This window comes from Phacochoerus africanus, chromosome 2, assembly GCF_016906955.1.
Source record: "Phacochoerus africanus isolate WHEZ1 chromosome 2, ROS_Pafr_v1, whole genome shotgun sequence".
Taxonomy (NCBI): domain Eukaryota; kingdom Metazoa; phylum Chordata; class Mammalia; order Artiodactyla; family Suidae; genus Phacochoerus; species Phacochoerus africanus.
The window spans coordinates 223,921,337-223,946,142 of NC_062545.1; the positions used below are offsets into that span (position 1 = coordinate 223,921,337).

The 24,806-nt window shown below is 42.3% G+C and overlaps 1 protein-coding gene across 1 annotated transcript in view; it reads left to right on the forward strand.

Annotated features, from left to right (window-relative positions):
• PGM5 (phosphoglucomutase 5) overlaps positions 1–24,806 on the forward strand; it is a 199,268-nt gene that overhangs the window by 157,792 nt on the left and 16,670 nt on the right. Inside the window, exon 10 of the mRNA XM_047767736.1 lies at positions 4,425–4,559. Within this exon, the coding sequence (XP_047623692.1) occupies positions 4,425–4,559 (135 nt within the window). The remainder of the gene's footprint in view (positions 1–4,424; positions 4,560–24,806) is intronic.

A 24,806-nucleotide genomic window follows, 5' to 3' on the forward strand; every position in this document is an offset into this window, starting at 1 on the left:
TTTCCGTAAGAGATTGTGCTAAAAGCAATTAGTGTCAGATGCTCCAGAGGAGATGTTCTAGTGGTTCCGCTGCTGACAAGGCACTCAGAGGAGGCTTTCAGAACTCAGCAGCAACGTGATGTTTTATTAGGCCCCTGGGTTATGACCTTCTAAGATGCCAGTCTGATGGTAGTGTGTGCAAGGACCCTCAGATCTAAAAGGGATCTTCCTTAAGATTGACATGTAGTATTGTCAGTCACTTGGATACATGAATCAAGTGACCCAGAGCAAAAAGGCTACTTCAGTGTCGTCCATATGTGGCTACATGTTAGAATCCCTGGGGGAGCTTTTACAATCCCAGTACCCAAGTCACAGCCCATGCAAATTCGATCACAATGTCTAGAGTGAGAACCAGTTGCCACTATTTTTTTTTTTTAAAGACCTCTGGCTGATTTCAATGTGCAGTAAATTTTGCAATTTATGGGCTATTTATCCACAGGAAATCACCACAGTGCAGCTCCACTGTTTTTTGCTGAAACAGACCCTTGCCCTAAAAATGAAGAATGGGTAGACATACTATCTATCACAATTACCTTTCAAGGTGAATACATTAGCCTCAGCTCACCAGTGGAAAATTTGAGTATGTTTCCACTTGGCCTTTTTAAAGGTGGAAGGAGACCTTCCAATGGCCCTCACAGCAGCTATTGAACATGTCATGACATTCATTCAATAAGTGTCTATGGAGGGCCTGCTGTGTACCAGGCATTGTCCTAAGCTATGTCAGTCAATAACAGGTGAATGAGGAACATAAGAGTTTGCCCTCCCAGAGCTTCTCAGCTAATGAAAGACCCAAAGACATAATTCAGTGGTTCTGACAATTTAGGGTTAAGGCCATAAAGGGAATTTATTTTATTCCTTTGCATTGGGCCTTGTTTCTTCAAGAGGATTTGTGGCAGCAAACACACATAATGAAGTTGTTAGAACATAAATAAGAAACAGAAATCAAGACTAGGGAAAATATAAATAAGGGTAGAGAATCAAGAACAGAAAAATAATTCATAATTATGCAAGTCATAAGGATCCACTTGGGCTGAACCTCAGATTTGACATTAAGTGTCCTGGCAGCCATATTGACAAGGGAGCTATGGTTAGTTATAAAGTTCATAGTGTCAGAAAGACAAAAAACAAAACAAACAAACAAAAAAGCTAGTTCCTCGGGGAAGGAAAAGTTTTCCTAACACTTGGCTCCTGAGATGTCTCATGTGGAGGTTTGTAGAGTCTCCTACTGTGACTGCAAAAAAATGGATTTTATAATAGTCCCTTGCAGACCTTCCTTGCAGTAAAAGTGAGGATATAAAACTAAAATGCAATTTAATAAATCCTTTTCTGCCATGATTAGGTGATCAGAAGTAAGTTGATTTGGGCCAAATATATGTCCAGATAAATATATGGCTGGAAGCTGGAGTATGTGGGGGACACCCTTGTAAGAGGCTTCATAATTTCTCTCTATTAGGATTTTCATAGGTCTATGGTTATATTTTCTGGAATAGAGTTGAAGGATAAGGATTCCATGTTGTGGATAATGGAATGGTTTATACCAGGGGTCAGCAAACATTTTCTCTAAAAGGGCCAGGGAGTGAATACTTTAGCCCTTGTGGGCTTGTCTCTCATAATAGTTCAGCTCTGCAGTTGGAGCACAAAAGCAGCCATAGGCAACACATAAGTGAACAGGCATGGCTGTGTTCCAATAAAACCTGATTTATAAAAACAGGTGGCAGGTCAAATGTGGCTGACAAACTGTATTGCCAACCCCTGGTTTAACCTAAAAAAAAATTTTAAAGCAAAGTATATTATTAGTATTCTTTTGTTGGAATTATGGAACATTTAGAAACTTGGAAAATTTTGGTTAGTGGTGGCTTTGGCCACACAATTTAGTTGATAGTAAGTGATGATAAATAATGGGGAGAACATGGCTTGTGTCCAGGTTACAAATTCATTAAGGTCATTGGAAGAACATGCAGACCCCAAAGCAATCTAGCAGAACTATTCATACTTCCAAGTGACACTCAATAGACGTGGAACTGGGGTTGCTGCCGCACAGAACCAGGCTGGATCTAAATATTTTTTGTTCTATGTGGAGAAGGAGAATTGTTATATTCCTCACTGAGAGGTCTCACAAAGCAACATGGATTCTCTATTAAGATCTCATGGTTCCTTGGGAAAGAGAGAAGACATCGGGTTATTTCCAGCAGGCTGATGTGTGCTATTCACTCCTTTATCATCTTTTCAAGCGCAAAATCTGTTCCAGGCTACCCAATGAAGATTGGAGCCAACCTTCCATGAGTACAGCCAAAGCTATGGCTACCCTTAGGAAAAAAAAATAAAATGATTTCATTGTACAAAGGGCTTAGCTATGAGCAGATAATACACGTTAACAGTTTATCATGGCCTGAATTCTTAAAAACTTCCCCTGGCCATAAACTAATCTGGGCGGTTAAATGTGTAATGGAGTTATCTTAAAGGGTTAAGGCTGGGAGGTCATCAGAAGAGGAAGCTTCGAGTGACTTAAAATCTACAACAGCTGGTTTAGGGCTTCAGCTTTAGACTTTTTAAAAACATGGCTATGAATATGATGGTGGAACCAAACTTTGGGGCTCCACTATCAGTCTAACCAGAATTGGGTATACCAGACTTTCTAGATAGTAGGGAATTGGTTTGTTTGCTCCTCTTGGAATTCCTAATTATTCACTTCTTCAGCAGCATAAAGTGATTATTAATAGTTTTGCATTGCATAGAATATCCCAGGCTTATGAAGAGCAAATACAGTATTTACCTTCACATACCCAGGGCTTAGCCCTATCCCAGATCCATCGGGGTGGCTCTAAAACATATGCCCAGTGAATGAATCCTGGGCAATATCATCCTGTTTGTAAGGCTAATGTCATAGAGTGATGGGTTGTCAGGAAGGGGCATAGCTTCTTCTTCTTCTTCTTCTTCTTTTTTTTTTTTTTGTCTTTTTGCCATTTCTTGGGCCGCTTCTGTGGCATATGGAGGTTCCCAGGCTAGGGGTCAAATCGGACCTGTAGCCACCGGCCTATGCCACAGCCACAGCAATGCAGGATCCGAGCCGCGTCAGCAGCCTACACCACGGCTCACAGCAACGCCGGATTGTTACCCCACTAAGCAAGGCCAGGGATCTAACCCGAAACTTCATGGTTCCTAGTCGGATTCGTTAACCACTGAGCCACGACAGGAACTCCATGGCTTCTTTTAATTACACAAATTGTGGCAGACATTGCACCACTCCAAAAAAAACTACACTTTTTGTTTTGGAATTGGAACAAAATATGCCCACAAAACTTAAAAGCAGAAAACCCCTCAGATGGAATCATAGTGTTCCCCAGCAGATATTACCAGATGGCAGCAAGGGGAAAGGATTAGGAGTCAGATGTATGCAGCATGTATGAATATTTTCAATAATGGCTTATTCTTAAAAGCAGGATTTGAGGCCAGAGAAACTTCAAGGGTAAACTTCTTAGGGAAAATATCTGATATCAAAGTTGCTTGTGACATCAGCTTTTTCAGAAGTGACAAGTGACCAGACTATGATTTTATTCCCTCGTCTCTTTCTTCTGGCCCCTGTCAATAGGCTTATTTATAGCAATGACCTTATCATTGTCTTAAAAAACACAAATCTCCTTCAACAGAAGTCATACTGGGATCTCACAATCGTATTCGAAAAAATATCACTGCCCCCAGGGAGCAGAGATGCGTAAAGAATGGTGATGTTCTGAGACAAAATCAGTGTGAGGTGCTGCCACAGCCCCACCCCACCCCATGCCACCCTCTTGGCTGGGTCTTACATGTAAGAAGGAAGGAGAGAACCAAGAGGTTGAGGATGTACACAGAGACCCTCGAAGCCAGCGGAAGCTCCAGGCCTGCGCATTTCATCATAGGAGTCCATGGTTGCCAGAGGAATGTGGGAACAAGACAGAAACCAAGAGGTGAACTTAAAGCAAAGTCTAACATTACATGAGGGTAGCTTTTATACAGGTATTGGTCTTACTTTAATAGATAAACTGCCTACACGACTGTATCCAGCAGGTTCCTAAGGGACCAACTTTGGCCCCAGGGACATTTATTAAGTATCTCCCCATCCTTGTTACCTCTACCTCTTTCTGATTCCTGCAGCACCAGACCAAGGGGCTTGGTGCATCTGGTCATAGTTCCGCTCTTCCCTCTCCCCCAGTATTAACCACAGGGTAACAGAAATAGAGACAAACAGATAACCTTCAGTAGCTTCTATGTTTACTTCACTGTCCTGCTTGGGTGAGTGTGGAGCCAATTATAAGTTGTCATCTTTGGATCATAGGAACGTGCTGGCCGCCAAGGTCGGTATTCATTATTTTCACTTGTGTATTCATCCTGGGTGTTCTTGCCCTCAGGGCCTGCGGATCATTTTCTCTGATGCGTCTCGGCTCATCTTCCGGCTCAGTTCCTCCAGTGGTGTGCGGGCTACCATCAGGCTGTACGCAGAAAGCTACGAGAGGGATCCCAGCGGTCACGACCAGGAGCCCCAGGTACCAAAACAGGGCTGTACTCTCGGCACTGTGTGTCGTATCGCTCCTGACAAATTTAAGGAGCTGCAGTAGGCATTTAGTGAGAGTGATTCTACTTTCCAGAGAGATATGCTGATGCCTCCAGCTGAAGGACAAGCTTAGAGTAACTTTAAGCAGTTTTGGGTTTTGTTTTTGTTTTTTCCTCTTTATGGCCTCACCTGCAGGATCAAAGCCAAATCTGCAACCTACCCACTGAGCAAGGCCAGGGATCGAACCTTCATCCTCCTGGATACTAGTTGGGTTCTTAACCCACTGAGCCACAACAGCAACTCCAACTTTAAGCAAATTTAACTCCTTCATTGCGGTGTTTCAAACAGAAAACTTGTTCTCTAGCATTTATGATGAGTTTAGCCAGCATTTCCCAAACCACTTTCCTCTCTTGCCTGTTCTGCGGTTTGTTTATTGTGGGAACCTTAAGAGAGGCACCTTGTATGGATAAGGGAATTTTGAGTTAGCGTCATGCTGGTCAAACTCATCAGAGTCTTGACTATACTCATATAAATGATGAATTCCCAAGTGTTTGGAAAACTCTGGATTGAGCATGACTTTGAGGTGTCCTATACAGATGCTACCCTAGGCTTCCTCTCCAAGGTTGTTGCATGGCTCACTGTGAGAGGAGGGGCCATGGCTAGTCCGAAGTTAAAGGGAGGACACTGACAAAGCTAGCTTAGCCTATGTTTGGCAGGGCCCCCTCAAGTTGTCAAAAAAAAAAAAAAAAAAAATAGAGCTAATTAAAAGCTCACAAAAGCAACAGCATGGGACTTGCCAGTGAGGTGCAGTGGGTTAAGGATCCAGTGTTATCTCTGTAGTGGCTTAGGTACTGCTGAGGGGCGGGTTCAATCCCCTGCCTGGCCCAGTGGGTTAAGGATCTAGCATTGCCAGCTGTGGCATAGGTTGTAGCTGTGGTTCAGATTTGATCCCTGGCCCAGGAACTTCCACATACCATGAATGCAGTGCCACCCCCACCCCCAAAAATAAAGAAAGAAAAGCAACAACACAACTATATCCCCACTCCGCTATTTGTTAAAGCTCCAGGCAACGTTAATTAATACTGGAAAGCACCCTCTGTAATGTCGGGTTCTTCCAGCTACACTGTTGGCTGCCCCTGCCCCCTTGGTCTCCAGTTCAACCTGGGTTTTAAAGCAGAGTCCTTGATGCACTGGTTCCTTGAGATGAAAACATCGTTTCCATCTGCAGTGCTTCTTTTATGGAGAAGTAGAAAAGCAAAGACAAACTCACTGCTTCTCAATTTTGAGTTGCTCAGAATTTTTGGTTAAAATTTGCCAAAATTCCACCCTGGATGGAATAAGATACCAGGGAGGGTTTTCTTTCTTTGTCTGTAGTTCATTGTTCTTTGTTTTTGCTTTAATGGCATCTTTGGAGAGTCTCAAAGAACTTGATAAAAATGATATCATTGGAGTTCCTGAAGTGGCTCAGCAGGTTAAGAACCTGTCTAGTATCCATGATGATATGGGTTCGATCCCTGGCCTCCCTCAGTGGATTAAGGATCTGGCATTACCACAGATGTCACTCAGATCTGGAGTTCCCATGGCTGTGGTATAGGACAGCAGCTGCAGTTCCGATTAGAACCCTAGCCTGGGAATTTCCATGTGCCTCAGGTGTGCCCCCACCCCCCCAAAAAAAAGAAAAAAGAAAAAAATATATCATTACACCTGACCCTGTAAGCAAAAGATCTGTCTGGCATAAAATTATCCCTAATGGAGAAGTGGAGGCCTGAGAGGCTGAGAGCCAGGGTCAGGGTCACGGAGAGTGTGAAGGGGCAGAGCACAAGGTCCTTGGTCTTTCCTTCTCAGGATCACAGGCTTTCCATGCAGGGAGGTGTCAGGCTCTGCCAACATAATTTGTTAGTGAGTACATTTCACCCGAGATAGTACCAAATCCTGCCAGAATTAGAGGCTAACCCTCTCTTTCCATATAAAACTCTTCGACCTCTCTTTTTGGGAAGTAAGATTAAAGCAAGGGCCTGAAAGTCCAGAGCTACGTACAGGGTGAGGAATGATATTCCTGGCCTCACCAACTCTGACTCACTCTGACTCTAAGGCTATTTTTTTCTCAACATTCTTTTCCCTATTTGCACGGGGTAAGTGATTATGATGTTTGCTTATTTTTATTTACCTTTGCACTGACTACAGAAGTATGATGTCCAGGCCATTAGACATGTAAAGAAAATCCTATGCAAATATAGGTCTCCCTCTGAGGTGGTCCCCCAAAACCAAGTGGTGCCACTTCTATTTTTTACGGCTTTCATTGAAGCTGAAAACCACCTCAGACAGGTCTGTTGTTAGAGGATTGTGTGATGAGTATTATTTTAATCTGTGAGTAAAAAACAAAATTGTTAAGAGATACCAATTATAGTCACCCTTACTGTGTATTTCCCACCCTGGTTGGTTTAAAAAGTTTGCCATTTTGGAGTTCCCACTGTGGCTCAGTGGAAATGAACCCAACTAGTATCCATGAGGATGGAGATTCTATCCCTGGCCCCGCTTAGTAAGTTAAGGATCCGGCATTGCCGTGAGCTGCAATGTAGGTCACAGACAACAGCTTGGATCCTGTGTCGCTGTGGCTATGGTATAGGCCGGCAGCTGTAGCTCTGATTCGACCCCTCGCCTGGGAACTTCCATATGTAGCAGGTGCATTCCTAAAAAGAAAAAAAAAAAAAAAGTTGCCTTTTTGAATGGTTTGGGAAATCCCTTCATTGATAGGGTTCTTTTTCTCATATTGATATTCCCTCCCTTTCTAATCATAAGTGTGGGTTTTCCCAGACCTGGCCAGGTAGACTCAGAATATTTAACTTATGATCTAGAGAAAAATTTTGGATTAAAAGGGAACTCCTTATTCAAATACCAGACATCACTGACGCACCAACTTTAGCTGTATTGCATAATACATTCCGGCCAAGATATAATTTAGAGTAAGATTTTAAAAGGCATCTAAACCCCTAAGGAAAAGGAAGAGCATCTCTCAGCAGGCCCACCTGTCTCAATTACTGTCCCCTCTACGTTGGCATCTAAGTTAAACCACTGGGGGCCTCCTTCCAGCATTGCTTTCCAGGACCACCTGCTCTTGCCTTCCAAGCACTTTGGAAGGAAAAGCCTGCAGTTAACTATTAACAGAGATCAAAAATAGAGCCTTCTCCTCAAGTTGCTAATATTATTACTGGTCCAGGGCCTGGCAAGGCAACACTAGCTTGTGGTGCTGTCTCAGCTGCAGAGAGACCTCTTCTACACTTTCAGCTTGTTCTGATTTTCAGCTCTGAAAGCAGAGAACAGATACCCGTCCTCTCCCCCAACCCCTACACTCCCAATTGTACTCAGAAGCTCATTTAAAGGACCTCTCTCCTCTGTAGAAATTCCATTGATAATCTTAATCCAACTCAGCAGGTCATGTTTTGATGTTTTACCCGCCCTAATACCCATCAGCATTCAAGTTATTTGATAAGAAGACTTCCTTATTATTGTTATTTAATAAGAGTTCCCTTCAACTAGCTTATCAGCATCTGGGCAGGGATAGTTTCTTTTCCAGACATTTTAAACACACGTGAGCAGAACATGTTTATTTATTTGTTTGTCTTTTTAGGGCTGTACCCATGGCATATGGACATTCCCAGACTAGGGGTCAAATCAGGGCTGTAGCAGCTGGCCTACACCACAGCCACAGCAACTCAGGATCCAAGATGAGTCTGTGACCTATACTACAGCTTGTGGCAATGCTGGATCTTTAACCCACTGAGCGAGGCCAGGGCTCGAACCTACTTCCTCATGGATTCATTTCAGCTGAGCTATGATGGGAACTCCTGAACAGAACATGTTTAAAACCTTTATGCGTGGTTGCCTTGTGGAAGTATGCACAAGTCTCTTAGTGATGCAACTAGAACTCATACCTTCTACATGAACACAAGTCTCTACTCCTGTGGAGATTTTTCCATTTGTCTACCAGTGATTATGCTCTTTGTCTTAAGCTGATGTAAATGAATTTCTTCTCTACGTCAGAAAATATTTTTTAAGTGATTTTGTTCATATGCACCTATGAATTGGTGGGGAGGGGAAGAAGGAGAGGGGGAGGGCTCTGATGAAACGAGGAGGTGCATTCCTTGCCCTCACTCTGTGTCCCTGGTAAATTAGGAAGGAAAGCATCCAGGGCCTATTTCTGGAAGACTACATAGTTTTAAAAGTACAAGATTGCTTTAATTTTACTGGCAATCAGTAGGCCTTCAACGAGTCCTCACACCAGCTGGTAATAATTTGGAAAAAGGGACGAGCCAAAAGAACTTCAGTTCACAGGTAAACAGAAACAATCCAATTGCTTTTATTTTCTTTCCCACCAAATTTATTAGCAGGGTTGCTAAAGTGATTTCTTATTCACCTTCTTTCTTTGTCCCTTTGAGCCTGAGGGTGGAGTAGCTATTGAACAATAAACGATCAGAAAGGAAAAGGAAGAAGAAGTTTTGCTAAGGACTTTGCTTTGCTGTTGTGCTAATCATGGGATGATAATCAGCTCCTGCTAATCAACAGTTGGCTTTGGAACGTTAATTGCTACATACAACCGCGCCCCACCGCTGCCCAACCCCCAGAAAGAGACTTATTTTCTCCAACCTTCCTTACCAATTGAGGGAATTTAAGTATGTATAGCTGATAAGCTGTACATAGAATACTTTAAAAAACAATATCTGAGCATCAGGACGTTCTCTCCATTGGATTCATGCCAAACCAAAGGCCATCTGATATTTTGTTCTACCTGTTTCTATTATGAATTTATAATCCAGAAATAGAAAGCACAGAGCCCTTTTGTATTAAGTTGGGAGAATGTATAATTTATCATTTAAACCACGATACTTCTGAGAGTGAAAGGGGCACTAATAATCATGTGGAGACTGTCCCTCATACACCAAAACAGATGGTTCCTCTAGCCGCACCCTTTCATGCTTAGATCTGCACATCTCTTAGGAGATTGGGTTTCCAAGAGCATCATCTGTATAAACCCAGCAGTACAGAGAGGAGGCCAGGAAGAGAAGCGTGAGCTCAGTGCTTCTAACCAGACTGAGCGTCAGAACCAGACTGAGCATCAGAACCACTTGGGGATCTTGGTAAGGACACCTTGCCTGGGTGCTCTCCCAGAGATTGATTTTAATTATTCTGCATGGGCCTTTGGGTTGAAAAATCTTCGCAAAATTTAATGTGTCTATGAATCACCTGGGGATCTTGTTAAAAGGAAGATTCTGACTCAGATTTGGGAAGGCCAGAAAGCCTGCATTTCAAACAAGCCCCCGGGCCTATTGTGCTGCTGATCCAGACGGCCACACTCTGAACAGCTAAGAGTTAGACTATGAAGCCCGAAAAACAGGATCCTGAAAAAAATTTAAGGGGGGAACTTTGATTTTCATTTAAATTTTTTTTCCATTTTTAGAATTGAACTTAAAAAATATATATATAGTTGATTGACCTTGAAGTCTTTAATATGGCAGAAGGGGCAACACCTGTTTTTAGTGCTCTTGTGGGTATGGCCACTGTCCTCTAAACTGCCCAACTGGACTTCACTTGACAATCTAGGCATCTCTAACTGGACACATGCAAAAGTGAACTCCTGCCAGCGCCCCTACCACTACCAACCCCAAACCCTGCTTCTTTCAGAGTCTTCTCCATCTCAGTAAATGGCAGTTTCATTTTTCCAATAGGTTCAGCCAGAATTCAAGGATTCGTTCTTGACTCCTTTCTTTCTTTCTCTCCTGCCCCACATCCAAGAGCAAATCCTATCAGTATGACCCTCAGAATACAACCAGAGTCTGACCCTGTCTTAACACCTCCACCATTGCCAAGCTCCTGTCCTCTCCAGGTTATTGTGGTGGTCTCCTCACTGGCCTCCTTTCCTTCACTCTTGTTCCCTCCATGCCCACACCCAGGCCTCAGCACAGCCAGCAGAAGAATTTTTTTTTTTTTTTAAGAAAATTAGATCACCTTATTGCTTTAAAATCCTCCAGTGGCTCCCCACCTCAGAGAAGAGCCAAAACCCCTACCATGGTCTCAAATGCTACTGGGAATGGCCCTTTTCTCCTTCTGGCCTCATCTCCTACTCTTGTTCTATTTCTTTCTCTGTTTCAGTCTCTGTTCTGTGAACACGCCAAGAATATTCTGCCTCATGACACCTATGTAGCTTTTCCCTCTGATAGCTGTATGACCTGACCTTTCACTTCTCAATGAGGGCTCCCCTGGCAACCCTACATAAAATAGCCCTCACACCCTTGCCTTGTGCTACTTTTCTCCATAGCGCATAGTCCCACTTCACATGTATATTTGTTTTATTGTCTGTCTCCACCCAGTACAATAAAGGTACCAGGAGGCTAGGGCTTAATTTTTTTTTTCACTGTATCCTTAATGCACAGAATACCACCTAGCATATGGTAAATGTCCAATACAGTTTTGCCAAATGAATGAAATACAAATGGGCTCGCTACACCTCTGCCCATTTGACTAAAAATTCAGGGGTTCCCATGATTCCCCCTTTAGACGATAATTCAGTGGAATGACTCACAGAACCCAGAGAAGCATTTTACTTACTATTAATGGTTTCTTATAAGGGATATAACTCAAGAGCCAAATGGAAGAGACAGATAAGGCCAGGTCCGTAGGGAAAGGTGTTTAGAATTCATACCTTCTTCTGGGCATCGTGAGGGCTTCACCAGCTCAGAAGTGCTGTGAACCAAGTTGTTTAGGAATTTTTGGAGGTTTCATTACCTAGGCATGGCTGATTGAATCACTGGGTATTGATGATTGAACTCAATCTCCAGCCCCTCCCCCTTCCTGGGAGGTGGGGGTGGGGCAGAGAGTTCTAATCCTCTCATCACGTGGTTGCTTCCTAGGGCTACAGTCCTCATCCTGGAGCTATCTAGGGGTTCCCCAAGAGTCACCTCTCTCCTTGGCATAAACTCAGGCATGGTTGACTGTGGGAAAACATCCTCCCTCAATTCTGAAGTGACTGCAAAACGCCACGTGCCTAGTATATGATTAACTAGGGGAAATGGGCTGAAAGGGACTGGTAAGAGGATTTACATGAACTAAGAGAACATGGTGGTGACTCTGGGACACGGAGACAGGGCAGGTACGTGTTTCTCAAGCATTGATTGCTATCGCCAGTTTCCCTCGTGTCCTGTAGATAAGAAACCTCTCCCTAAAGGCCATAAAGAATAGCTTTTGTCACGTGACTGTGAGCAGTCACGCCTCTGAGCCTTTTCCCTGCCTCATATTTCGAATGAGCACAGTAAAAACCGGTGAGGCACCAGCAGTCTGGTGGGCTCTTGATCCAAGAGGTCTTGAGCCCCCACCCCCACCCCCCGCCGCTCCCCTGCTGGGTCCCACCTTTAAACTTTACTGTGTCTATATATTTTTATTCATTGCCATTTAACTTTTCTTAAGCTTTGCAGTGCCCGTCCTTCACCCTCCACTTACTGAGCTGGTCTCGGCACTTGACACTCCTGTCACTCAGGAAATTCAAAGGATTATAGAGGTTCTCTGCCAGAGACAAAGACAAGATATATATATACTTTTTTTTTCACTGCACTTGAAATGTTGGTAAATGTGAGTGCTTTGAAAACAACCAGTTTTCTCTCCCTTAGTTTGAATCTGCGATGAACAGGTTTTTAAAAGTTATTAGAGGAATAATGTTCTGCATTCATACCAGTTGTGTTTTATGCCTAATAGAGGATCTAAAGTGAGTAGTTAAAAACTTGGAGAATAAAGTTAGAAACTGACATAATGTATGTGATGCGGAAAGGTTGGAAATAGAAGAGAATTCAGAAGTGACACATAAATGGTCCCTAACTTAGGCATTCAATTTTCATAACAAGATGAAAATAAGTATATATATGCATATGTATGTATGCATGTGTTTGTTTATGTATGTCTGTGTTTGTATAAGTATAGTATATATACACACATGTCCAGACATATACATATATATATATATATATATATATATATATGCATGGTCTTGGAATCATACTAGATAAATAAATATCAGAAACATTGTGCTGTATTTGAAAAGAAAATCGGCACGGGAATGTACTAACAGCCATACAGGGAAAACATGAAACACTTTATTTAATTTTTCTCCTCAAAGTTTAGTCTATATTGCTGTTGTTTGGAAATATGGGGGAGGGTGGGGTGATGCAGAGAGGGTTTAGAAGAGAAACACGCGGTGAAAGGGTTGGGATTTAAACTCCTCCAAGGCCAAGTTGAAGAACTGGCTCATTTTGCTTGAAAGAGAGGCGTGACCTGTAGGTCTTCGGGAATTTAAAGAATAATATGTTGCAGAGAAAGATGACCAGCTGTTCTCCATAAGTGATGAATATGTAATTTGAGGAAATAAATTCAAGCTGAACTGGAAGAGGTTCAGATTGACTGTTAGAACAATTTCCCAACTGCCAGGCCTCCTGCCCAATTCAGATGGCTGGTTTGTGCTTTTCTAGGCGTCTCCATGACCACATAGATTCAAATAAGTTTAAAATGTGGGCAAGGGCACAAGGGACAGAGAAAGATAACATTTCAACATATTCTTCAGCCTTAAAATTTTGGTTCTGGGGTTATTATTTAAAAAAAAAAAAAGAAAGAAAGAAAAGAAACAAGTCCTGGTCCAGTGGGCTAGATTTCCCTCTAGTGGCCTAGAAAGGAATTTAGTACGATGCTGTTTTCACAAATCAGTCACTTGGAAAAGAATTAAAATTTAGAAGTTCCCTGCGTGGCTCTGCGGTTAATGAACCCGACTAGTATCCGTGAAGACACAGGTTCGGTTCCTGGCCTCGCTCAGTGGGTTAAGGATCCGGCGTTGCCATGAGCTGTGGTGTGGGTCACAGATGCGGCTCGGATCCTACATCATTGTGGCTATAGTGCAGGCCAGCAGCTGTAGCTCCAATTTGACCCCTGGCCTGGGAACTTCCATATGCCTCGGGTATGGCCCTAATAAAGCAAAAAAGAATTAAAATTGATACAGAAACAACTATATATGGGTTTTCTTTATTTCTACTCATTTAGATGAACCACCTCCTTAAGACAAAGACAGGGCAAACAGTCTAAATTTTTCCCACTTGCATATTGAAATCTGGACTCGAATTCTGCTATTATATGGTTCCCGTGTAACCGAGACCTTTCCTGGAATGGTCATCTGATGGTGTGGCTTAAACTCTTTCGGCTGGGAACCTGCAGGTGTTTCTGGGGCGGTGGCGTGGGGGTGGGGGGGGGGGTGGCTAGTGACTGTCAAAGACCAGGGCTGTTTTGAGGTTTTAATGACAATACACCTTTCCCTTGGCCTCTGCTGAGATCACAACTCCCTTCTGGGTACTGAGTATGAGCTGGCTTGGGGCAGAGACTCACTCTGTCCACCCACACTGTGGACGTTCTAGAACTTGAGGGAAAGTGTGTTCCTTGATGCCAGTGGACTCCCCCTGTAATCTATCCCCCATACAGAGCCTATCTCAAATCCTCTTTTTTTTTTTTTGCAGTATATACAAAAAAAGTATATTCAAAATCTGATAAGACTATCATGGTGTTGATAATTTACCCCAGGAACCCAGTGGTCTTAGGAAACAGAAGAGCCAAAAGTCATGCCTTGATCCTGGCTTTGGGTCAATTTTGAATTAAGGTTTAGAGACCTAAAGCTCTGAAAAAAAAAAAAAAGTTATTTCCTTTCTCCATGTCCCCAGGTGTAATTCAAAATAAAAATAAAACTAACTTTAAAAATAAATTCTAGGAAATCTAACAAAACTTTGATTTTTTTTCTCCTTATGAAGCTATTTATTTTGGTGTTTCTGCTTTGCTGTGTTCAAAGCACGTGCTGAACCCGCTATTGATTAACTAAGTGCTGACTATGTACACAAATCAGAGTCTTGCTGGATCTTGTTTACTCAGCCTGAAAAGGGAGCATGAATGAATTTGCCTTGGTCACACAAGTACAGAGGGTCACTGGCCATAATTCGTCTCGCCAGATGAATGGGTTTGACAAGCTGTGGCAGCACAATCTGGCTTTCCCAGCATCCTCTTTGATCCGGCCCAGGCTCACAGCACCACCCCGTTTCCATGCCTTTCAGCAAAAAGCTGCTGAAGGCTCATTGGCTGGCAGTGATTCAGGCTTTCTTTGATCAGTGCCCTTCGAGGTGAATAGTAAATACTTCGCTTTGCTCAGAAAGAAGACTGTATCTTGGCAAATAAATGCTGATGGTGAACCTGGAGATTGCCTGTGACCTTCTGAAGAAGGCTCTGGGCTATACCATGCACTCAGGCAGCCTTGAGAAGAGGAGGCATTGCCTGGGTTCCCCACCACGAGTCACCCTTTCTTCTCACGGCAAATGCAGGATCTGGACCGTTGAGGTGAGGAGTAAGGCTTGTCTGCTCTTGGCTGATTTTAAGTTTGATGCCTTCACCACAGGAAGAGGAACCCTGTTCAAGATGCAGGTGGAGAAGTTTCCCATCCTTTGTTTTTGCTTCCCAGGAAGGCTGGCAAGTGTGACAGACTTCAGGAGAGTGGCATTCCATATCACAATGCTTGGGCCTTAGGTGGGCAGGGAAGCAGTGAAATATTAATGAAATTCCTGTTTTATGAGTTGGTTTTTTTTTTTAGTTTTGGGAGAAAGGGTTATTTGTTTCATTTCCAGGCTTTTTTTTTTTTTTTTTTGGGCTGCACCTGCAGCATGTGAAAGTTCCCAGCTAGGGGTCGAATCGTAGCTGCAGCTGTCAGCCTACACCATAGCCCCAGCAACGCAGGATCTAAGCCTCATCTGCAACAGCACAGCTCACAGCAATGCCGGATTCCCCAACCCACTGAGCGAGGCCAGGGATGGAACTTGCATCCTTATGGATACCAGTTGGATCTATTTCCACTGTGCCACAACAGGAACTTCCTCCTCCAGGTATTTTTGATGATAGAAATCATCATGCCAGGCATTGTTGGGTGGGCTGGGGCCTGTGTATTCTGAACTTAATAACAGGGGGACGAAAAGTAGATGAGGCTATGAGAATGTTTGACGGTGTAGGTTTTATTATTGTTGGGGTATGTTGAGGGCAGTAGGATGGGAGATGATTGCCATTGAAAAGAGAGCTTGCTACTCACCATTCCCAAGGAGAGGGGGCACCACACTCCATGCAGGGCCACAGTGGGTAGCACCAGGGTTGGTTATGAAGCAGAAGGAGTGGGGCAAAGGTAGACAACAGCTTTCTCTCTCTCTTGCTCTCTCTCACTCTCTCTTGCTCACTCACTCTTTTGGAGGGGGGTGGGGAGCAGCACTCCTAGCATGTGAAAGTTCCTGGGCCAAAGATCGAACCCATGCTATAGCAGGCCACTGCAGTGACAATGCTAGATCTTTAACCTTCTGTGCCATAAGAGAACTCTTTGGCAAGAGCTTTCATTGTGGTTTCCATGGGAAGGAATAAGAGAGGCAAGATAAGTAGACTTAGGATTGGCTAATTTGAATAATTTCAGCAGGCTCTGGGGTAATGGGACTGTTGCTATTGTGATAATTGGTTCTGGGGTGATTAGGGCTGGCAGATGGTGGTCTGAGTGTGAGAGCCCAGCAAAGGAGGGGTTGGGGTGTGGGCTCTGGATTGGTTGATCTGAGTGTAAAAGTTGTGCTCCTAAGGGAGCTATTTGCTATCTCTAGAAATTAGCCAACTCGGAAGGCACAGTTGTTTGCAGTGTCAGTAAGGTCCCAAGAGGTCAAAACTTAATACAGAGAGGAACAAAAGACATGCTTAATACAAAGAAGGAAAAAAACCACCGTCACTTCTTCAGGTGAATAAAATTTGGGGAGACACTAGGATTTTGTTTCTTCACATACCATTGAGGCCAAATGGCACACCCCATTGAAAGGTTGACTTTGGAATCTTATATCCTTGGTCTTAAGCCCCAGTTCCTCCATTTTCCAGTTCTTTCATCTTGACCAACTTAACATCTGTAAGTTTCAGCTACTTTATCAGTCACATAGGGTTAAAAATACTTATTTCATAGGATTATTGCGATGATTACATGAAATAATTTATATAAAGTGTTTTGGACAATGCCTGGGACATAAAAATGCTCAATAAATGTTTGTTATCATTAATTTTGTTTTCATTTTTTTTTTGTCTTTTTAAGGAGGCACACACAGCATATGGACGTTCCCAGGCTAGGGGTCAAATTGGAGCTACAGCTGCTGGCCTACGCCACAGCCACAGCAACGCAGGATCTGAGCCATGTCTGCAACCTACACCATAGGTCATGGCAATACCAGATCCCTGACCCACTGAGTGAGACCAGGGATCAAACCTGTGTCCTAATGGATACTAAGTCAGTTTTGTTACCACTGGGCCACAACGGGAACTCCCATTAATATTATTGTTCTTACCTTTATTTTAGTAGCATTGTAGACCAGATTTGTCATCACATGAGATCAGAAAGGCCTAGACTAATTAGCAATTTATTTTATAATGGAATTAACCTGTTTTGTATTATTGTCTTCCATTAAATTCTTTGAGGGCTAACTGGATCTGTGGGAGATGTCCCAAGAGGATGGGCCACTTCCAAAGATGTTGGTCCTATAAGAGGGTGCCAGAGCCCTGTGACACAGTGTTTTAGTTTCACAACACTCTTTTGAAAGGTTCAAAAATGAATTTGAAATTCTCTTCCAGTCTCTCCATTCTCCTTTCCTTTTTCTCATTCCTCCCATTATTTAGAATTTGTATATGGAGCTGGTGGAACAAATTTGCTGCCCTCCTGACTTGAAGCAAGAGGTACTGGGTTAGGATAGTTTAAGAATTCTGTTTTATCCAAGATAATGTGCGATTGGTTGGATGTTCCCAACTCACTTGCTAGGAAGAAAGAATTGGAAGACTAGTGTGGGTGTGAGATAGAGAATTTCTGGAGTCTCTGTTGCTGGTTATGAGGCATGTGCTTGCTGGCTTCAAAGTGTTAAATGCAAAAACTTAATCCCAAGGAATAGGTGTTAGCAAGATTTTTCTGTAAGGGGTCAGATAGTAAAATACTCTAAGTTTTGCTTAGACTCTTTCCCTGGTTTGTAGATGGTTGGCTTCTCCCTGTATCTCTTTACATCATCTTCCCTCTATGTGCCTGTGTCCCTCCTCATAAGGAGACCAGCCATATCGAAGTAGGACGCACCCTAATGACCTCATCCTAACTTGAGTGCCCCCATAAAGACCTTACCTCCAAAAAAAGGTCGCATTCTGAAGTGCTGGGGTTAGGACTTTGACATATGAATTTGAAGAGGGACACAATTCAACCCACAGCACTAGTCGTATGACCTCTGTTGTAACTTCTTTTTTGCTTTTTCTTTAGGGCCACATCTGCAGCATACAGAAGTTCCCAGGCTGAAGGTTGAATTGGAGCTGCAGCTGCTGGCCAACACCATAGCCACAACAACGTGGGATCCGAGCCATGTCTTCAGCCTGTAGCACGGCTCACAGCTACATGGGATCCTTAACACATGGAGCAAGGCCAGGGATGGAACCTGTGTCCTTATGGATACCAGTCAGGTTCCTAACCTGCTGAGCCACAATAGGAACTCCTCTGTTGCAACTTCTTAACTGCCCTTGTAGCATAAAAGTAGTCATAGTCATAGTAAATTTATGTATGGGCATTAAGATTTGCATTGCATATAACTTTCACATGGCCAAATAATCTTCTGATTTTTTCCAACCATTTAAAAACATAAAAATCAGTCTTTGTTTATAGGCTATACAAAAACCAGATAAGAGGCCAGATTTAGCCTGAGGACCATAGTTTACCGATGCTGGCCTTATGGGTTTTTGAACATCATGTACAATTTCTGGCTACATTCAGGGCAGCACACATCCAAATTATTTGGCTAAACAATACATTCTAGAAAAGGTAAAATTAGATTTATATTCATGTGCATGTTTTTATAGAGAGATGGATTTTCAGGGTTTTCAGAAAAAATATCAGATGTCTCTGGAAATCTCCAGAATTGGTCTTCTGAGATTGAACTCCCCAGCTTTTGATTGCAACAAAACATGAACGGAAAATGTCTTCGAGTGTGTTTGTTTCCTAACATTGAATTCCTTTTTCAGGTGTTTGGTTTCTTATAGGAAAGTTTTCTTCTTTTTTCTATTTAAAGCAGTTGCTTACAAATGATTTTCAGATGAGCAGCAATATCTGTTGGAAGACAAAGGAAAACTATTCAGGAAGGACTCATGGATAAATGAGAGGAAAAAAGAAAGGTTTGAGAGAGAGCCCTGGAGATGACTTAGGAATGTATGGGCAACAAACATGGGCCATCTCAGCAGTGGAACAAAGCCAGGAGAGCCTTGACATTTTGTTCTGGTGTGACTGGGGCTTCCAGGAGTTGGGAACAAGGCATGATTGCATTTTAGACACTATATCAGTGCTCTCAAACACAATCCCCCAGAAGCCTACATCCCTTAGGAAGCCAAGTCAATTGTTGCTTTTTGTTCTTGGTGTGCTTTTTAGTTACAACCTTGGGAATTTCAGTGAGGATGAGCAGTGTGATGTTCAACAAAAGCTAAGACACTTTGATGACTGTCTAAGATTGTCCAGTGACATGTTTTATACTTCCATGGTCATTTCTCTAGTGGGGGAGTCCAGCTGCTGACCCAGACTTATGTTAATATAGGGTATTTCATTCTGATACTGCTCAGAAGTTACAGCCATGATGCATCTACTGTCCATGTAATAGATAAGATTCAGTAAAAAAATTTAAAAGCAGATTTAATTTATACTGTTTCTATGAATATATGAAACTCTTGCTATCCAAAGAGTAGTCCTTGGTCCAGCAGCATCAGAATCACCTGGTTGCTTCTCAGATGCAGAATCTTAGGCCCCACCCTAGACCTACTAAATCAGACTTTGCATTTTAACCAAGCTTCCCAGGGGATCTGTGTCCACTTTCAAGCCTGAGCATTCTTGCTATGATGACCTTCAGGATCCTTATTTCCACCTCTGCTTAGTAGGATTGACTTTCCCTTCAGGCCAGATACATCCTCCTAAAGCTAAACATTCATAGTGGGCACTGGCCTCTGCTCTTCCATCCTCCTTCTGGAAAATTACCAAAAGTGCAGAAAATAACCCAGACAAGTGTCCCAAGACCTTTGAAGATCTGTTTCTGCTTCTCAGAACTAGAAAAGCAACAAGAAAATCAGTTTCACTTTGCATCTCCATAGAAACCCTACCTCTCTATCAACTCTGCAGTGTTAGGCTGTGTTTTCTTCACACAATTACACTAGTCAAACTGAGAAATGCAAAATAACCTGGGGATGAAGAAAGCGCTGATGTGATTTTTTTACCAAGATAGAAAGTCTTGCTAAAATTGTGAGTAGACAGTCTAGCACTACTTCAATTACCAGGTAAAGGTCAATGGCTTACTTCAAGTACTTAAGGGCGAAATGGCAGCTGCATCTCAAAGGCAAAGTCCATGGAAGAACAAGCTCTTTTGTCAAAAGTGGAAGAAACTCTCAGTCACTGCACTCATAAAATATATATTCACCATCCATAAATTCCATTCACAGTCTTTATGTCTCCAGGAAGACTCTGTCTGAGTAGAGGGCTTACTTCTATCATTTTAGAGGCTGGTGTCAATGATTCTGCTGCATTGTTTCCTCTCTGTGGCTCAGGCAGCCTCTCAGCCCAAGTTCTTTTTCTTCTTGTATTGCTCCTGCTCCTCATGCCCCATGTGCCAGCCTTGCTCGTTCACTGCTTTAGAAATGGATACACCCATTGAGCATTCAGCAATGTCTGTTCTTCTGTTTTCAGCTTTGTCTCATTCAAGTATAATCTGACTGTGTTTGTTCCAGCTGGATGGTGGGCAGAGGGGGCAGGGGGATGCTATACACATGAACCAAAAGGAATATGGGATATCCTGGGGCCCAGAGCAGCTCACTGATAGACAGAGAACCGAGCTGGACTGGCTTTGGATATCTTTCATATGCAGAGCTGAGAATACTTGTGATAACCTTAATCTCTTTTTTTATCTGATCTTCCATCAGAAAAGCTCATATGAACTTCATTTTATGGCCAAGGAAGCAAAATCCAGAGGTCTGTCTACCAAAGGACAACCTGCTGAGGCTGGAATGCTGGTCTACTCACTTCCACCCTCCTGCTCTAGCAAGCTAGGCTTCCTGCTTCAAAGATAGCAACAACCACCACCACCACAATAATTATTCATTAGCATGCATCGTGCGCCTGTCTGTCTATTGGGTTAGCTAGAATGCTACATTTTTTTTATTTTTCTTTCCTTTCTACAGCATATGGAAGTTCCCAGGCCAGGGGTCAAATTGGAGCTGTAGCTGTAACCTACACCACAGCCACAGCAACACTGGATCCTTAACCCACTGAACAAGGCCAGGGATCAAACCAGCACCCTCACAGAGACAACATCAGATACTTAACCTGCTTAGCTACAATGGAGACTCTGAATGCTACATGTTTTTTGTGTGTTATACCTAATTCTCACCACAATAAAATGGTGCTCATCCATTCATGTTATACAGATGAGAAAACTTTGGCCCTGAGGATTTGAAAACCTACTAAGTGATATAGCTGGTATTTGAACCTAGCCTCCAGCCCTAGAGCCCAGGGTCTTAACTAGGGTGCTATGCTATGTGCTATCAAAAAATATTGGGATGTGTACCCATCTTTGAAAAATAAGAGAAACCAGGGTGCCCATCTTCAGTCTGAAATATCATTGATGCACCCAACCCAGCCTCTAAGAGTATATTCTCAGATGCAGTCTGTGAACCCACAGTTCCAAAATAATGGAACGTCTAGTCTCTCTTTAACACTTCCTACCCTTGTTTGCATCCTCAGTTCCTTTCTAAGAGCTAGTCCTCTCTTGGAAGGCTGTATCTTCTAGAGGCTAGAGGATGCTGCAAGGCTACTGTGACCAGTTACATCAAGTGGGCTGTGGGGTGGCAGTTGTGGGATGTGTTAACTTTTTCCTTGGAGAAGCAGTATCACCATCCCAGGGTGGGCTCCCCATGGGTGGGCCTGAAGGGAGACAGCAGGGCTAAGCCTCCACCATCTGTCTGGCATTCAAGGTGATAGAAGGAAAAAGCCCATATTCTCAGGGCTCCACTCAGCTAGGAGTTCTTCCTGCTGAAACAGGCCTGGGAATCTCTGTATCTCTCTCCATGGCTTCCTTTGCATGGCTGCTTTGCAGGTTCTCTGGTGCCCCTGGAGAGGGCTGGATTGAGGGGAGATATTTCCTGGATTACAGTCCTGTGTCTTAGTCCTGTTTTCCTTAGTCCATGCTGAGAATCTGAATCTCAGAGAATAGGGGTTGGGTAGGATCTCAGCCCCTTTGCTCTCCAAAAGTGTTTCCAGCTCCTCATGCAAATCTGCCAACTGTCCCTCACAGTCTTCAAGCTCCTGACAGTGAGAATCTCTATTTCAAAAAAAAAAAAAAAAAGCTAAATTAGAATGTCTTCAATTCCTAAATAGAGAGCTATCCCCGTAAAATGTTTACTATTAATACTGAAATCTTCTCATTGCTTCTACTGTATTATTGCTTGTTCAGTGGTAGGGAACTCAGAAGCCCACCAAGACAGGCAGCAAATCCTGGACTGGGGCTAGTTTAAGATGGTCAAGCATGGTGGGAACTCTGGTGATAGTTAGCTCTCTCCAGTTATTGCCTTGTTAATTTGTGAGCCCGAGGCGGCCAAATCTTTCAAATATAGATTTTCATATGAAATTTGACTTTTGAACATTGGCAAGAAAATGATTACCAAAATAAAACCAAAACTCTGTGTAAAGGACTTTTAGTATGGGTGGGATAGGTGATTCAAATTGACCTTCCCTCCAAAAAGGGAAAATCTGAAAGAAATCTATAAAAGCATCTTTTGAAAGGCATCAATGACATAAGAAGATAGAAATGTGAATCAGAAGGAGATTGGAGCTCAGGGAAATGAGCCAGAACCCTTTCTATCCCAGTGTACCTGCCTCCCCAGGAGAATCACTAAGAACAGTTGCTCCAGGCAAGTTACACAAGATGTAGGGGACAGGCGTCAGGTCCAGTGGAGAGCCTGGTCTATTTCCACCTGCCTCTGCTACCTGAAGGACTAACCAAAAGAGGCAGTTAAAGAGGGAGCCTATGTGGCAGATTCATGTGGCTGAAGGAAAAATAGTTCGAGCTAAGAACTCACCAAAGGTGGAGATCTTGGTACAGTAATCCCTGGTCCAGGTTGTAAACTCAAAGGAAACCATTCCAAAGGTAGAGTAAAGAAGGTAATCCAAGAGTTATAAATCCATGACACTTAACAACCAGCACCCTTCGGGGTCTCATAGAAGGAGATGAAGGATGCTAATAATATGCTAGGTCTCCAGTTATTTCTATAAGTAATTTTTTCAAAAAAATTGGCCAGCAAACAATAAAAGACTACAAAGCACTTGAAGAGACAAAGCAGCATGCAACAAAATCAATAGAAAATATAGAATAGAGGTATGTCATGTGAAAGGTACATTGAGCTCTAACATAATTAAATGGTGTCTCAAAAGGAGTGGAGAGACTGAGATATAGGTAAAACTTGAAAAGACAATAGCTGAGAATTTCCCAGAAACAGTGAAGGAAATCCATTCACTGGTTCAGAAGCCCAAGCAGGATAAGTAAAAGTAAATTTGCATCTAGACACTTCAGATGAAAACTGCAGAAAATCAAAAACAAAGACAAAAGAAAATCAAAATCTAAAAATCAGACTTGTTTGATTGACAACTAGTTTTTCAACAGCAATGCTGAAGATGGAGGGAAAAAAAGGTAACACCGTCTAGAATCTATCTTCTTAAAATGAAACTGAAACAAAGACATTTTTAAACAAAAACTGAGAGAATGGACAACCAGCAAACCCACACAGAAAGAATTCTCAAAGGTAGTCTTCAATTAGGCAGAAGATTATCCCACATGGAACCTCAGAGATGCATCAAAGAATAAAAAGCAAAGAACAATTTAAAAGAGGGGTTGGTTTATGTGAACATTAGCTCTATGAAACAATAATAATGTGGTGCTGAAAGTATTTATCCTAATATTCTAAAGAACTAAAATATACAGCCACCATAGCTCTAAGAGCTGTGAGAGTAATAATAGATTATCTTTGCATAACTTAGAGAAAAGTAAAGTATGAATTATTATTAGACCTTGATAGGTCATGGATTCATGCTGTAATTTCTAGGTAACCATCACACACAAAAATAGAAAGGCTAGGAGTTCGCGTCGTGACTCAGTGGTTAACGAATCTGACTAGCAACCTGACTAGCATCCCAGGATGCGGGTTCAATCCCTGGCCTTGGTCAGTGGGTTAAGGATCCAGTGTTGCTGCGAGCTGTGGTGCAGGTGTGGTGCAGGTCGCAGACGAGGCTCGGATCCCATGTTGCTGTGGCTCTGGCATAGGTCAGTGGCTACAGCTCCCATTGGACCCCTGGCCTGGGAACCTCCTTATGCCGCGGCTGCAGCCCAAAAAAAGACAAAAAAAAAAAAGAAAGGCTATAACTTCCAATCTAAGAAAGGAAAACAGAGAATAACTTGAAAAATCAATCCAAGAAAAGAAAGAAAAATAGGTCAGATATAGAGCATGTGAGATGATAGATTTAAATATAAATATATCTTATTACTTTAAATGTAGATGAACTAAATAAATACTCCAGGGAAAAGACAAAGTTTGGATTTTTTTCAAAAAGACAAATATAAGCTCATTATAAGAGACATCTTAAAAATACAGAAAATTTGAAAGTTTAAAAAAAATGGAAAAGATATATACTAATAATAACCCCAAATCTGGCTCTGTTAGTTTTGGATAAAGGTCAAAGAGTATTGCTAAATATAAAGAGAGACTCTTTAAAATGATCAAAGATCTAATTCTGCCAGGAAGTCCTGACAGTTTTAAATTTATAAAGCAAAAAAAAAATGACAAAACTGGAAGATGAAATAGAGAAATCTACAATAGCCCTAGAATAATTCAATACCCCTCTAGCAATTATCAGAACAAGGAGATAGAAAAATTAGTAAGGCTTTAGAATATTTGAACAGCATAGTTAACATACCTTATATAAAGGATATATATATATATATACACACTACACTAAACGACATCAAAATATAAATTCTTTCCATGCTACAGGGAACATGTATAAAAATTAAATGTTAGGGGATGGAACAATACAGAGTTTTATCACAAGGGCAATTCGAAAGTAATA